The sequence below is a fragment of the Cavia porcellus genome, unplaced genomic scaffold (genome assembly GCF_034190915.1).
Source record: "Cavia porcellus strain 051 isolate PalLab524CR breed Dunkin Hartley unplaced genomic scaffold, mCavPor4.1 scaffold_14, whole genome shotgun sequence".
Lineage (NCBI taxonomy): Eukaryota > Metazoa > Chordata > Mammalia > Rodentia > Caviidae > Cavia > Cavia porcellus.
Genome location: NW_026947497.1, coordinates 63422182 through 63437329, shown reverse-complemented (window position 1 = coordinate 63437329; position 15148 = coordinate 63422182). Strand labels below are relative to the sequence as shown.

At 53.3% G+C, this 15148-nt stretch overlaps 1 protein-coding gene across 2 annotated transcripts; it reads right to left on the bottom strand.

The window, feature by feature from the left end:
* Positions 1–2526: 2526 nt before the first annotated feature.
* Positions 2527–13600, bottom strand: Ccr9 (C-C motif chemokine receptor 9). 2 transcript variants are annotated; one of them, XM_063261039.1, is made up of 4 exons: positions 13381–13600; positions 13195–13272; positions 7110–7154; positions 2527–4417 (listed from the first exon to the last, which is right to left on the bottom strand). In XM_063261039.1, exons 3-4 carry the CDS (start codon positions 7128–7130, stop codon positions 3332–3334), a joined length of 1107 nt encoding a protein of 368 aa, XP_063117109.1. In that variant the 5' UTR covers positions 7131–7154; positions 13195–13272; positions 13381–13600; the 3' UTR covers positions 2527–3331. The 2 variants fall into 2 exon arrangements, with proteins under 2 accessions (XP_063117109.1, XP_023416167.1); XM_023560399.2 differs by lacking the exons at positions 13195–13272; positions 13381–13600 and adding an exon at positions 11261–13151.
* Between the last annotated feature and the right edge of the window lie 1548 nt (positions 13601–15148).

Here is a 15148-nt window from a genome sequence, read left to right as displayed (position 1 = left end):
CAGCTGTTATCACTGGACGAGCTTGGGACCTTGTCACTGAGAATGGCTGTGGTTCCTTTTGGGGGAGCTCTGGGCCGTACTTTGAGCATCGATTCTTGGCTATGGAGGGGAAGATGTGTGCTGTTCAGGAGAAGCTCCTCACACTGGCTTCCTGAAATGGACCAGGCTGTTACTGTTGGAGGAGCTCAGGACCTCATTGTCACTGAGGATGGCTGTGGTCCTTTTCAGTGGAGCCCTGGTCCTTACTTTGAGTGTCACTTCTTGGCTCCAGTGCAGATCCTTCAGCCTGCTGGCACAGACTTTCTAGCTTCCTCCTTTGGGCTTTCCCTGTGCAGATCCGTGAAACAGATTGCACAAATCACTGTCATGGGCTCTGGGCCTCCAGTTGGGCTCAGGGGAGGCACTGTCATGGGCTCTAGGTCTTAAGCTGGACTCATGCAGGACACTGCTGGGGGATGCAGGCCCACAGCTGGATTCCTTGGGTCTCAGTGTATAAATAGGTTCCCGTACTTCTTGTATTTAACTCTTGGGTGGCTATTAGAAAATAATACTGCAAATCATGTGTCCTGTATTCTCCTTTTCTCCTTGCAAACCTGCTGACTACAACACTCACCACGTACAAAAAGAAGGTTGAAATGGATTAAACGGAAGACACCATTAATGCCCCTCTGCACTAACCAAAGTGTTGCCTCCTTAGCTAGCACAAAACCAGGAAGGGAGACCCAGGAGGAAGCACAGTCTGTCACCTGCTCGGCACCCTGTGGAAGGCCACTTTTTCCTCCAGCTTTGAGCCTGTGTGATGAGAGAGATGCACCCACGCTCTGTGGTGTGACACCCCTGGGACTGAGCACTGAGCTCCAAGTGAGGAGAGATGTACCAAGAATCCAGCAGTTCAGGTCCCAGGATCAGAAAGCCATGCATGCATCCACCTCCTGGTGCCACTAGACAGCTTAGCTTACAAAGTACAGTATTTTCAAGTGTGGCCAATGTCAGCTGTCCACTTCCCATAATAGGTGGAGTCCCCAGCCGCACCCTTCGACTCTCAGCTGGCTGGTGACTCTTCTGACCAATGAAGGAAAGAAGTGACACTGTGGCTTCAGGAGCTTGACCCCTGGTTCTCTTTAGGATTCTTACTCCAGGGTCCAACTGCCAAGGATGTGCCCCTGCAGTAGGAGCTTGGCATGTGCTGGGCACTTCCTGGCAACAGACCGTGACAGGCTGCCCAGAGTCAAGAGAACAGGAGCCCAGCTTTGCTAAGGGACAGCACTCCAGAGCCAGCATGGGGGGAAGAACAGTGGAAGGTTGGAGAAATAAAGGTAAGAGTCAGAACACAGAAAACTAAGGGGGGCCTTCTCACTGGGTGGGGGACAGGAACTGCTCTACCGCTGCAGTGCGATTATTTTTGCACTCAGACATTGATGTCATGTGACACCCACTGCCTAGCAACCTGTGTGCCTGATGGCCTCAGGGCATTTGCATTCTTGGAGCTGGAGCAGCTCCTTCACAGCTCACTTTGGCCACTCTTTATTCTTGAGACCATTGTTCCAGCCCCACACCTGTGCTCCATCTCCAGCTTCAGTTGCTCCCCCCCCCCGGGCTGGGATTTGATCTGGGCTCCCCAGAAAGCTCTGATTCTCATGAGGCAAGCTCAGACCTGGAGACCTGGGTGAACCCTGGTGGAGGCTACACACGCAACTCATCTGCAAGCTTTACTGAAGCAGAGTGGTGGGGGTGTCCAGGGGAGGCCCCTCATGGAACTTTAGGGCATCTTCAGCTGCTGTGTCTTTAAGTCAGCACCACTGCAGAAATGCCACCAACATGCCACATCACCACGGCGGGGGCCACCAAGCTCAGTGAGATCAAAATGACAAGAGCCTGAGGAAGCTCCGGGCTCCTCCTAACACAGCTGTGGGCAGACCAGGAGTTGGGACCACACAGTTCACCCCTGCGTGACTCATGGGCTGCGGGAAGCTGGGCAAGGCACCAATGTCCAGTCCTGTCCCAGCCAATGTCAGAAGGGCTTAGAGGGCAAAGCCAAACTCAGCCATGTTCCCTCTGACTACACGGGGCTCCCTGGGACCCTCCTGTTTCATTCTCCCTAGTTCTGGAAAGGCAGACACTGGGGCTTCTCCTGGAAAAGACAGTCATGGGTGGTCGTAAGTTACCCTCTCCAGGATGACAGAGGTGGTGCCGGGCCCAGGCTGTCCTCTCCTCCCACCTACTGCCCTCATGGCAGCCCCTTGTATTGCCCCCAGGTCCTCCCCAGTCCTGTCCTGTGCCTTAGAGGCAGGCATGGAGAAGTGTCCATGGCTTATGGGTCCCCTCTGGAGAGGGATGGTGTCAGGACTGAGACCCCAGCAACCCTACACACCCTGAGGAAACCGGATGCTTCCACCAAAGAAAGGGGCAACACCAGGGCGCCACGTGCACCGCTCCAGCTCCTGCCTGAAGTCCTGCTGTCTACAGGGAACTCGGGAAGCAAATCTGTCCAGACAAGAAGATGTCTTAAGAACTGTTCAGCCATGCTAGTTTTACTGGAGATTTTATTTCTCTTCCTCTTCCCATTCGTTGTCTATTTATGATCTCTTCATTACACCACTTAAAATATTCAAACAAGATAGACAGGAGCGAGCAATCCACACTTCACATGTATGTTAAAAAGCACTTCTCCAATGTGATGATGGTGTGGTAAATTTGCCAAATAGTAAAAACAAAGACGCAAAGCAGAAATGAGTTATCTTACATACTTTTCCGAGCTAATTTCTAGGGTGAAAAGCTAACAATGCAGGCAGCAGAGCGGAAGAAACAGAGAAGACTCACTCAGCCATGGAAGAGAACAACCGAGCCAGCCCCCGTGCAAGGGCGCAGACGGAGGTCAGCCATTGGGCCACCCCAGCCAGGGCCACCCGGTGACACATGGGCTGCAAGGACCACTGTGTGGCCACGGTGGACAAGCTGAGCCCTCGCCCAGGTCAGCCCGCGGCTCTGAAGCCAGCATGATCCACGGGGCACTGAGACAACCCACAGGCTGCTGCAAACCGGCAGCCTCAGTGCTGGGCAGTGCAAACCTAGGACAGCCTCACCGCCACTCCTTGCGCCCCTCAAAAATGCGGCACTGGGCCCTTGGTGGCTGTGGCAGCAGCTGATGTTGAAAACTCTGGTTTGGCAAATTAAGACTGAATGTGCTAATACTCATCTGATCACCCCTTTCCGCATTTCTCCTCACATTGCCTTTCCATCCCTCGCTTTCCCCTGGTCTCTTCTGTGGGGAGACAGGGCCACCTGTCCCGCTACTTCCAGAAGGACGGACTATGTGTCCTAAGAGAAGACGTCACAGGGACAGTGCACCCGACGTGGTCTCCAGCAGCTCGGACGACAGCTTCAGGCTTCCCTGGCGCCTCATGTAGGAAACCCACTGGGCCCGGCTGATGCACCCCAAGTTCTTCAGGGTTTTCATGAGATCCCGGCGGAAGCGCTCGCCCACAAAAACGTAGAGAACAGGGTTGAGGCAGCTGTGGAGGAAGGCGAGGGTCTGAGTGACTTGGAGAGCGATGTCCACGCTGATGGAGGTGGCACAGCTGGAGATGAGCATGGCGTAGGCATCCACGGCGCGCACCAGCAGTACGCAGCTGTAGGGGAACTGAGACAGGACAAAGACGCTGAGGACGGCGGTGGTCACCCTGAGGGCCTTGTGTTTGGACTTCTTGGTCTGCTTCAGGGTGTGGATAATGATGGCGTAGCAGAAAGCCATGACCAAGAAAGGCAGGAAGAACCCCAGGGTGACCTTCAGGGTCAGGACGGCCGACTTGGCTTTGGTGCTCTGGTCCCTGGAGTACACCATGGTGCAGGACGAGACGCCGGACTCCCTCTTGACCTGGCTGTACAGCATTTCCGGGGTGCAGAGCCCCACAGCCAGTACCCAGATGGCGCAGCACACCAGCTTGCTGTAGGCCAGGCGTTTCCGCCTCCAGCCCTGCGCCTTCATGGCTCGCGCAATGGCGATGTAGCGGTCCACACTGATGCACATGAGCAGCAGCACACAGCTATAGAAGTTCGTCCAGAACAGCCCGGTGACTACCTTGCACGCCAAGGTCTGGAACTTCCACTGGTCCGCAGCCGCCACGGCCCAGAAGGGGAGCGTGGCAAGGAAGAGGAGGTCAGCAACCGCCAGGTTCAGGAGGAAGGTGTCGGTCATGGTCTTCACCCGCGTGCAGTACCAGTAGACGAGAACCACCAGGCTGTTGCCCACCATGCCCACAACGAACGCGAGCCAGTACAGGGGTGGCAGGAAGTGGCTGGCAAACTGCCTGACGTTGGACTTGTTGCAGAAGACGTCCGGGAAGTCCAAGTTCACGTAGTCGTCCATGGACATTGTGGCGTCATAGCCGTAGTCACCAGACATGTTGGGAATAAGGTCCTGCAGGGGCACAAGATGGCATGAGGTCAAGGATGGTCCTGTGGGGTCTTTCTTGTCTGACGGACCCTCTGCAACCACCTATGACAAGGTAAAAAACACATAGCACGGGCAATAGGATCCTAAGGACACCTTTCTGATTGCACTGTGGTTGGGATGTGAGCCAGGAGTGTCCCTCAAAACCGCATGCACCAGAACAGCAGCCCCCAGGGTGGCAGGGCTGGGGCTACCTTCCAGAGCTTAAGCCAGTGGGGCACATTCGGGTCACAGGATGTCACTGTGAAAGGGGTTGGCGGCATTTTCTTGGGACCTCAGGTAGTTCCTGCGACAGCAAACTGTCAAAGGCTGAGCCTCTGCCTGGTCTTTCCTGTGACTGCACAGTCCCTCTCCCACATGTTCCCACCATGTGTCACCTGCCATGCTGTGATGCAGCTAGGAGGTGACCCCAGGGCTGAGCCAATGAGATTGCTCAATTCTGATCATATAGCCTTCAAAACTGAGCTAAAGGAACCTCTCCTCTTTATATGTTATCTAGCATCTGGCATTTGTCATAGCAAAGCAAACAGAGCAATACAGTTGGTAAATAAATATTCCACTGACTTTCATGGAGCACCTATGCGGAGCGGTCACTGGCCTGGGTACGAGGATAGAGTAGTCAATAAGGGAGACATGTTTCTCACTCCCATGGGACTTAGCTCATTCCCAAAAGGGCTGGTTGTTGTCATTGTTGTGGTTGTTGTTTTATTTTATTTTGAGACAAGGTCTCCCTGTGTGGTTCAGGCTATCCTTGGACTCACAGCAGTCCTGCCGCCTCAGCCACTCAAGCTCTGCGACCATAGGTGTGCCCCACCACACCCAGCTCACCCACTTTTCGTAGGTCCCTGGGCCAGAGCCATCCTAGAACCCCTGCTGGGGGCAAAGGAAATAAGGGCTGGGGGTGAGCTGAGCCCTGTGTCCCTGAATCAGCCCTGGCTGAGGCAGTGGCGGAAGCCAGCTGGTGGGCACAGGAGGGTGCCACACACGGACACACCACCTGCACTGTCACCACACGTCCTCAGTTGGTCCGTGGTTTCCAACCCCTTGGAGGACCACCGGCTCTCACTGTCCTGTCTGGGGGATGGCGCACCCTGCCAAACGGCATTTATCTCCCTCGGGCAGGTACAACTGTTGCCCAGTTGTTGGGCTGTCAGGGCTCCAAGACACTGCACAGCCACAGACACTTTTCTGTTTTGTTCTGAATAGCTAGCAAGTATGCAGGGACCAATATTGAGCGTATTCATCTTGAAATCATAAACTAGTCTTTGCCTGCATTAGCCAGATTCCGACTGTCTGCACAGTTTATAATCTCCATGTGTTCCTAAGAGATGCGAGCAGCTGTCCTGAAGCTGCACCAGGCTGCACAGTGGAGAATCTCTGTGGACTCTGAAGCTCGCAGTTCCCCCGTGTGCACAGGAGCCCCTGAGGAAGCCCTGCCAAATCACTTCTGCAGGATTCCAGTTGTGCACAGCACAGCAAAGGTTGCGGAGAGGCCTTGCAGAAGGCACTGCATCCTAACGCTTCCCTAACCTCACTGAACCTGTGTGTGCCTCAGGGTGCACTGAGCCAGCTAACTGTGGGCAGCAAGTGGCAGGAGGCCACTGTCTCCCGAATTCTGAAGCTGGCACCCACAGCCCATCCTATGAGGGTCCCGGCTGGTGGGAAGTAGCAGGAGAATCCCAAGTACCAAGGAAACTGGGCCACACCAGGGAAAACTGGACATTTAGTGGTGGTGCCACCTCTAGTGTGTGGCCAAGAGGAAGTGCTACTGCAGAGAGTGACCCGGAGGAGGGGCCCGTTCTTCAGACAGGGCAGCTGGGAAGTGGCCCAGGACCAGGAGAAGCCAGGGAAATTGTCTCCCCGTTTTGCAAGTGCTGCTGTATTCACCTCCATTCACCCCTGGCACACCGCAGTAACTTGGAACACTCCATGGAGCCCGATGTCCTGGAGGAAGACCTCGCAGGTGACACGTATTTCAGAAGAGGCTGGGAGATGCCTGCCACCCTGGACGCTGGAACCAGCACAGCCAGGCCACTGGGCAGCCAGCCCGAGGCAGTGCACCTGGGGCTGAAGGAAGGACTTTGCAGACAGAGGGAGACTCCTGGGCTGGCTCACTGCCAACACAGCCCCTCCTCCCCCATCACTGTCCCCGAGCCCCTGGCTTCCTGAGAATAGCAGAGTCATGCGTTTTCTCCTTGGCAGTTTTCCACCTAAAGATTCGACTCAGCAGGTTTTGCTAGCTCTTGGTCTCTCAGAGAAACACATACTGTCATGTGCCTTGGGATGGGCTTTGTGGTGTGACAGTGTGCCCGCCATCGGCTTCTAACCCTCACCAGGGGAAGTCTCCCCAGCCGCCTCCTGTCTGAGTTTCAGAACGGACACTAAGAGCAGAACTAAGTCCATACCGGTTAAAGATCACTTAAACCCTCACTGCTAAGGCAGCTGGAATCCCGCCGTCCTGCGTTCCTGGCACAGCCCAACACAGCCCAACACCCGGCTCTGGGCTGCAAAGCCCTCTGTGCTGGCCAGCAAGTGGGCATCAGGCGTTGCTCTGTAAACGACACAGAGAGACCCTTCCCCACCATGGACTCCGTCCAGGCCCCCAGCAGGGCAGAGTAGAGGGCGCACTTTGGGCACCCAGGGGTGCAGCTGTACTCACTGTGAACTCTGTGGGTGTCATGGCCAGTCGGATGCAGTCCCGCTTCTAGAAAGAGAACAAAAACCAAGAAGAGGACTGGCCTGTAAATGCATGGTAGCAGCCAAACACCAAGATGATAAAGCCTGGATATTACACTTCTTTATGCTCATGGGGGGATCCCAAGCCTGAGTCAGAGTGCGTGCTGGGCTCTACCAAGTCAGAGCAAATCTCCTTGGACTGCAGAGGCACCTGGGTTGGTGACCTGGAATGCAAGAAGCCTTTCCTTGAAGTCACATTTACTTCTCTGGCCCTCCTCCTCATCTGCTTCTAGGCTTTGGCTCTTACCTTTTTCCCCAGCCTATCTTTTCCACAGGCTCAACTAATCTCAGTTCAAGTTCTCTGTCAAGTCCTGTATGGATGAATGACTTTGGCTACCACCACCTCTCTTGTCAGCAAGCAACTCACGGAGCTGATGATCAGTGGTGGCTCCAGATGCCGCAGGGGAAAGAGGTGTGAGAAACCCACCCTTCGGTAACCAGAGAAACAGGCTTGGCTTCACCCACAGGCTGGCCTGAACAGGGCTTCACCTTTTAACCCCAGCGAGCACACTTAGGAAAGTCCAAGCTCAGGAAGAAGACACCGTGCTTCATAAATCCAGCCGTCACATGCACCCCACCTTTTGTTCAGTACTGTGGAGACTGTGGTACAACCACTTTGGAAAACAGCGTACGGTTCCTGAATGGTGACCAGCCATCTTTCCTGTGACTTTCCTGTAACCAGCCATCCCCTTCCTGAGCAGCTAACTAAGAAAAATGCAAGCACTGGTCCCCAGAAGGAGTCGTACCTGCAGTAACCGCCACCTGGAATGCCCTAAATGCCCACCGAACAGTGGATAGATAGATAAGCTGCAGGCTGTCCACTGAATGGGGTAAGGAACCAGAGACGTGGACAAATCTCAAAGTAAAGGAATCAGATCCAGAAAGCGTGGGCTGCAAGGTTCCACTTGCAGAGGACTCCAGACACTGCAAGTTCATCTGCAGTGACAGAGAGCAGGGCAGAGATTTCCCAGGGAGCGAGGAGTGGGGGAGGGCCAGGAGGTAGGCAGGGCAGAGCTGGGTAGGAGCTGGGGCTCCAAGGGTGAACACGGCTCCTGAGCGCCCCCCAGAAGCCCTGGGAACACAGCTGTCCCGCAGGGCAGGTGCACATACGAACACAGCCTGAAATCATGTTGCTTGATCAGTTTTGCAAGCCTGCATCTGATAACCTGAGCAGCTATTTTGAAGTGTGAAATATAACAACCATTATTAACTTCCTATCACCTTATTTTGAAATCCTGTATCACTACTTTGTAATTGTTGCTCTCAGTGTTTGGCTTTTGTGGTTGTTTTACTCATTTGCTTTCTAATTTTCTATGCTTTTTTTCCTCTTTAAAATAATAAATACATAAATAATTTTTTAAGAAGCTTTGCAGTGCGTGGCTACCGGCTAGAGGAAAGCTGTCATAGTGAAGAGGTGCACAGATGAAATCACAGCCAGAGGAAGCTGCAAAATCTTTCTGCCAGCAGCGATGTGGCTGAGCCCTGCGGGCCACGGGCTGTGACAGTGGGACTGCAAGGGATTCGGGCACCATGCTTTTCAAATAATAGATGAGATAGGAAGGAAGATGGATGGGTGGGTGATGGATTGATGGATGGATGAATGGATGACAGAAGAGATGGCAGGTAACAGAACGGGTGATACAGACAATAGAATAGCTGAAGAACAGTGGAATAGATAATAGAATAGATGCTGGGTGAGAGGACAGATAATAGATGGCAGATACGTAATAAAAGAAATGGTGGGTAACAGAGCAGATGAACAAAGCCATGTCACACTCATCCTTGAAAGGTAGACTGAAGAGGTCCCCACATTCGTGTCCCTGACAAACATCAACCTAAACCACAAATGAGCAAACACCAGAAAAACCCTAAATGTGAGCTTTCTAAAAGTTGCTGGATGGCAGGGGATTATGGCTCAGCAGCACAAGTGCCTGCCTGGCAAGCCAAGGTCCTGAGTTCGATTCCTGGTACAATAAATAAATAAAAGTCACAGGATTTATTACCCAAAAATACCAAGGTCCAACAACACAAAGAAGGACTAAGCAATCGTCCCAGATTAAAGGAGACCAAAGAATGGACTCTGGGTGAGGAAAATGCAATGATAAGTAACACTACCATATCAGGAAATCAAGGGTATTTCAACACCAAAGTATGAACTAAAACTACTGTGGAGGTATTTTTTAAAATATTATGACAAAAGACACATTCCTCTCAAAACTCTCCCCTTCCCTCCGTGCACACTCATCCCACTGTTCCTGCTGCTTTCTGCAGCAGCTCTGGAGTCCTCTCTCCTGAGTGTCTTTCTCTCTTTCTTTCTTTCTTTCTTTCTTTTTTCTTTTCTTCTTCTTCTTTTTTTTTTTTTTTTTTTTGTACTGGAGCTAAAACTCACAACCAGGCAAACACATATGTTAATTTTCAACTCTAAAATAAATTTTAAATCAGAGCCAAATAAAAGTTATGAAAATTTGTTAAAAGAAAAGAAAAAAGGAAAAAATACCTTGGAAAAGAACCCCCAGGTTCAAGAAAGCCTGGCGCAGGGCTAAGCAAGCTCAATGATCCCTACCTCACACCATAGCCTCGCCCACTCCCTGGGCATAAACCAGACCTCGCTGCAGCCCTCTATGTGCCAGGACCACCTTGGCATTTGTCTCTAAAAATATTACATTTTGTGATAAAAGTAACATTTTTTATAGGAAACAACTAAAAGAAAAATTAAAATCACCCATAATCTTAACACCCCACATAGCTACTTCCAATTTAGGGTTATTTTTTCCCGGTCTGGTTTCCATGCCCATGTGTCCTCCTGCTTTTCCCCTTGTTTATTGTCACAGATCAGATTCCGAGCGCCTTTCCCACCTTGATGGCCACCCTGACCATGTGGCTTTCCACTGAAGCCACCTGCAGGTCACTAGAGCAGTTCCCATTCTGATTGCCATTTAGTCTGTTTTCAGCTTCTTTCCACAATTATTTTCAGAGCTTCCCAGGTGAATGGGGGTTGCGCTGTACCCTGCCCCTTTCTTCCGATGTACCAGCACCTTGTACTCTGCCCACATCATCTTTCGGAATCATTCCGGGGTTTTCAGAGCTTTGGGGTGCTAGTTGCCTGCCAGCATGACTCAGTTCACCACTGAGAAGCCCCAAAAATCTCTGTCTCGTGATAGAAAATCTAATGAGCAAGGAGAAAATCAGTGCATTGAGATTAAGATTGAATTTTTTTCCCAGGGATTTTTCCAGCTGAATTTAGAAGACCTCAACTCGGCCAACTTCACTTCATGGCAGGTCAAGGAGCCTGGTCTTTGAGAGGAGGCTGAAAGTTAATCAGATGACACCTGAGAAAATTTTCCAAACAAAACAGCCACAGAAGGAAGAACGGTTTTAGCTAGTCTGAGGTTCCCTAAGGTCCCGACATGCGACCTGCGCAGAGGGACGTGACACAGAGAGATGTGACCCGGGGGAGGGCGAAGCCTCCCGGCAACACTTGCAAAGCTCAACACCTCTGACTCAGCAATGGTCCCTGGGAATCTGCTTGGTTCTCACAAAAGAGCCTAAAGGCACACGCAGGTCACCGAATGTTTTCTTGCAGAGCAAAAAGGAAATGGAAATAACCAGCAGTTGGTCCATCCATTCAACAAACCGCAGGTAGTGGATAAAAAAGGGAAGACAGACAGGAAGGGAGGGAAAAGAGGTCACCAGAAGAGCCAGATTAAAATGCAAGGTGCAAAAGGCTGTAAAAAGGGCATAATATCTCTCTCTCTCTTTAATACATATGAAAGGGATGCACTTCGCTACTGGTCACTACAGAAGCTTCTCTGGAAGGAGCCTGGAACTTAGGGATTGGCTGGAAAGGAAACTTCTGTCTTTCCTTCAGATTTGACAGACTGCTTAAATATTTCATCGAGGGTGAAATTTTATTTTGAGTTATTATAAAACTAACTTGTCAGGTGAAGGAGGAGGAAGAGAACAATGAACAGGAGAAGGAAGAGAAGAAGGAGAAGAGGAGGAGAGGAAAAAGAAGCCCAGCGTTCTTCCGCTCTGCACACCTGTTTACAAAATTCGTACAAAAGAGGAACTCACAGCGGTCCCTGGGCCTGCGGGCCGTGGGAAGCAGCCAGCACCGAAAGAGCAAAGCTAGTAGTCCAACTCCAGGAAGTCGCTCTGCACCTTCGTCATCCTGGACTAGCTTTGCATGCAGGTTTATTTTCTTTGCAAGGTGAATGTGCTTTGGCTCAGAAAACTTGGAAAGCCAAAGAATAAAATTTTGTCAGAATACTTTCCTAATATTTTATCCCACATGTGCCCATCTCCAAGCTTTGCTTTCATTTTCTTCTAGTCACTGGGGAGGAGGAAAATCCCTCACACAACGAAACCCACTGAGAAAAAGGAACCTCTCGCGGGTTTGCCAGGAGTGAACAGCTCTGGCCCGGCGCTACCCAAAAGCTCCCCTGGCTCTGAGTGTGGCCTGGGCTGGGCCCTTGTGGCACAGTGAATGAGCCTACTGGCTGGTCCATCCTGCTGCCAGTGGGACCCAGGCAGAGGGACAGAGTCCCCGAGCGCTGGCTTCTTCATCTGCACATGGGACGGGGAGGCCCGGGCTACTCCGAGGCAAGAACAGAGCAGAGCACAAAGGGCCATGGGACTCAAGAGCCAGCTGCAGCCCATGGCCTCCTTTATTCCCTGTGCCAGGAGTACCCGGGCAGCCTGGTGGGTCACACTGCAAACCCCAAGGAGAGTCAGTACCAGGAGGGGCTGCAGCTGGGAGGGGCAGGCACAGCTCAGGCACTGGAGAACAAGCAGGCACAGCGTCAGGAGGTGACACTGTGGCTGAGCCTGAAGGCTGAAGAGCAAAGGGACAGGCAAAGAGTAGAGGGAACAGGGTCCCAAGGCAGCAAGAGCCACCTGGGTCCCAGAAGCTGGAAAGCCGGGTATGCAGGGAGCTACTGATCCCCAAGGCAAGAGGCAGCTGGGAAATAAGCCTGGAATAAGCCCCGCCACTGTTCTCAGGTCCTCAGCTGCCAACATGAAGCCCATCCCGGGCCCTGTCAGGGCCACAGCCTCAGCCCTCACTGGCCCCAACCCCAGGCCCCAGGCTAAGGCGAGGCAGGCATGTGGTCCATGCTTTGCTCTGTGTCCAGCTTGCCATGTGCAAACAGAATGTCTCTAGCATTTTCTGTAACTCCCCACTCTCTCTGCCTGAGGCCTGCTGCCAGCAGTCTGCTTGCCCCTCACGGAGTGGGCTTAGGCGCCCACCGTCTGCCCTGGGCTCCAGTGCAAGCTTCAGGGGAGGTGGACAGACACCGGAGAAAAGGGGAAGGAAGGGTTCCTGGGGCCTAGCCAGGGCCGGCTCCCTGGCCTCCAAGGTCCCGCCCCGACTCCAGGCCCAGCAGGCGAATTCAGAACCCAAGAGGGCGGGTAAATTTGAAAAGACAAACAGCAGCCACCCACGAGTCACTGAAAATAGCTTTGCTCTTTCCTGATCCACAAGGAGTATTTTCAAAATATATTTTAAAAAACCCAAACATTTAAACATCCACACCCAGAAGCTAAGAACCTCTCCCAGTTTAGCCACCGTGAACGTTCTGCGATACACTGCCTCTGGGGGCTTCTCTGTACACACGCGCACACGCGTCCACACACACGCGCACACACACGCACACATACTTTGTCAAAGGAGCCCAGGCTACGCATACCGTTTTCTCTTGCTTTGCAGTCCATCGCTCACAGGCCACAGAACTGTGACTGACCAGCGGCCACAGCAAGCTGGACAGGAAAATGAACTGCCACCCCTCAGAGCCAGGGTGGCCTGTTTATAGTCCTTATTGCCACAAAGCCTCCTTTCCCAGGGCTGCGCTGCAGATCTCAGGCCCTCACAGGCTGTCATCTTCCCAGCCCGGGGTTCCCTCCTGTCATCTGTCCCCAGAATCTGCTTCTCCCGCCTTTGAGGTACAGTTTGCAAACTGTGTCAGGCCCACGTTCACATGTGTGGGCGAGAAAGGAGTTTTATTACTCACCTTACAAGCCTGGGCCAGCCAACACAGTCAGTTTTGCCCTCTGGAAGTTTCTAGTGAAGCGCCTGGTGCCTGTGACCCCTGGAGAGCAGATAAGTGTAAGTCTGGGGCTGGAGGCCCCGTGGGAACACACAGCTGAGGACACGGGTACTGTGGGGCAGGGACAAGGAGAGGCAGGGAACAACTCACCGTGAGGGGAAGGAAGGGGAGGCCCTGGCACCTGGAGGAGGAGGGCGGCCCTCAGCCGTGAGCTATGAGCTGTGAGCTGTGTGGTGCAGCTCCCCGATGAAAACCAGAAGGAAGCAGGCCACTCCTGCCTGCACCAGCCCAGGGGGAGCCGGGAGGGAGGGGAGTCACCTGCTGCAGCCTCCTGCAGGCAGCACCCCAGGTCATTCGCAACTGAAGACTCAAAGCTGGGCCGGGCGGGGTGGGGGACCTGTCTTCTGTGAGGTGTCAGAGCAGCGGGATGGAGGAAGCATCTTCTGTGAGGTGTCAGATTGGGCCGCCTCTCCAGCTGGCACCCCGCTTCAGGGAGAGAGGAAAGGGGGGAGTTGTGCAGGGGAGTCACCCTGCCCGCCTGGCCAGGACACGTATGTGTGGGATTCTGGGGTGCAGGCCCCTGTGGGAGATGCCACCCCCAGCACTGCCCACCCAAAGATGCCCTTTGGGGCCTTAAGCAGCAGAACCAAAGAACTGAGCTATCCGACCCCAAGCCACTGGCCAGGCTGCCCAGGGGCTGGCACGGGTAGAGTTTCTATTGCCACCAAGGGCTCCCTTGACACCAGAGCCTCCTGGGATCACCTGTGTGATACATGGCTGGGAACACTGGGTCCCAAGGTCCCTGGGTGTCTTCACATCAGGGGCAAATGCAGAAAGGTCCTCTCGAGCCATACCCCCACACGTGACTGCTGATACCTTTATTTTGTTTATTTTTTTATTTATATATCTATTTGGTGCTGGGGATCAAACTTGGCTTTGGCCCTGGCCCTGATGATATCTTTATTAATCGTAAGTGACTTGATGAAATTCTGGTAAAAGGTGGGACACATCAATGTTACACTTTCGCTGAGGCTCCGGGTGAGGAATCCTGGTCCCATGAGCTCCCTTGCCCAGCCCCGGCCCATTCATCACTCCCAATCTGCACAGACGTGACAGGCACCAAACACGCACTGAGCCCAGTTCTAAAGGGAAAAGGCCAATGAACAGCCCAGGTGACAGGCAGGGACCGAGAGTAAGAACGAAAGCAAGGCCTGATTCATTCAGCGGCCTGCAGGCTCGAGGGTGTGAGCAGCGGAGAAATTCCCTGACCTCCCCCACCCCCAGTCCACAGTGTGGCCCCCGAGCATAACCACGAATCAAATCGGCCAAACACCGAGTAACAGAGAGGAGGGGAGCGGCCGCGGGAAGATGTCTCAGTCCTGGTGTCCCAGCCGTGCTGGGCAGGGTGGTGTGTGGTGTCTGTCCCTGTGTTTGACATCTCACTGGATGCCCCTGGAGAGAGGAACTTACTCTGCTTTCTACCTTTCTGTATACTGCTGCTTCGTCCCCAGGTGAGAGCACTGTGGGGAGACCCGAGGCTCTAGGCACACAACTGGGCAGAGGTGGGGGTGGGGGTGACAGCGGTGGTGACCAGAGGGGAGGAGGAGTCCATGGGCCCACAGCCATGGGCGCCCAGGTTCCCTCTGCTATGTGGGCCCTGAGGGGAGGGGAGATGGGTGGCATAGTTGTCACCCCCATCCCCAAAGTTCCTCTTGCAAGGCTGGGGAGGCAGGAAGCATTGAGGACACCCTTTCAGGTTCTCGGAGGAGCCCCGGCAGAGCCCAAAGCGAACAGCTTTAGTCACTGCTCAGTTGGCAGGAAAGCCCTATCTTGGCTTTCTGGTCTCTCTTGGCAGCCAGAATTCAGAACTGGTGGCGACAGAGGCTGCCAACCCCGTTTTCTGAAGGGGTCTCCCCTG

What these genes read in the sequence shown, in the direction of transcription:
- Ccr9 (XM_063261039.1), bottom strand. Translation starts at nt 7,130, where the DNA reads ATGACACCCACAGAGTTCACA. An exon ending in TGACACCCACAGAGTTCACA is followed by an intron (nt 4,418 to 7,109) that starts GTGAGTACAGCT and finishes GTGCCCCTGCAG; the next exon opens with GACCTTATTCCCAACATGTC.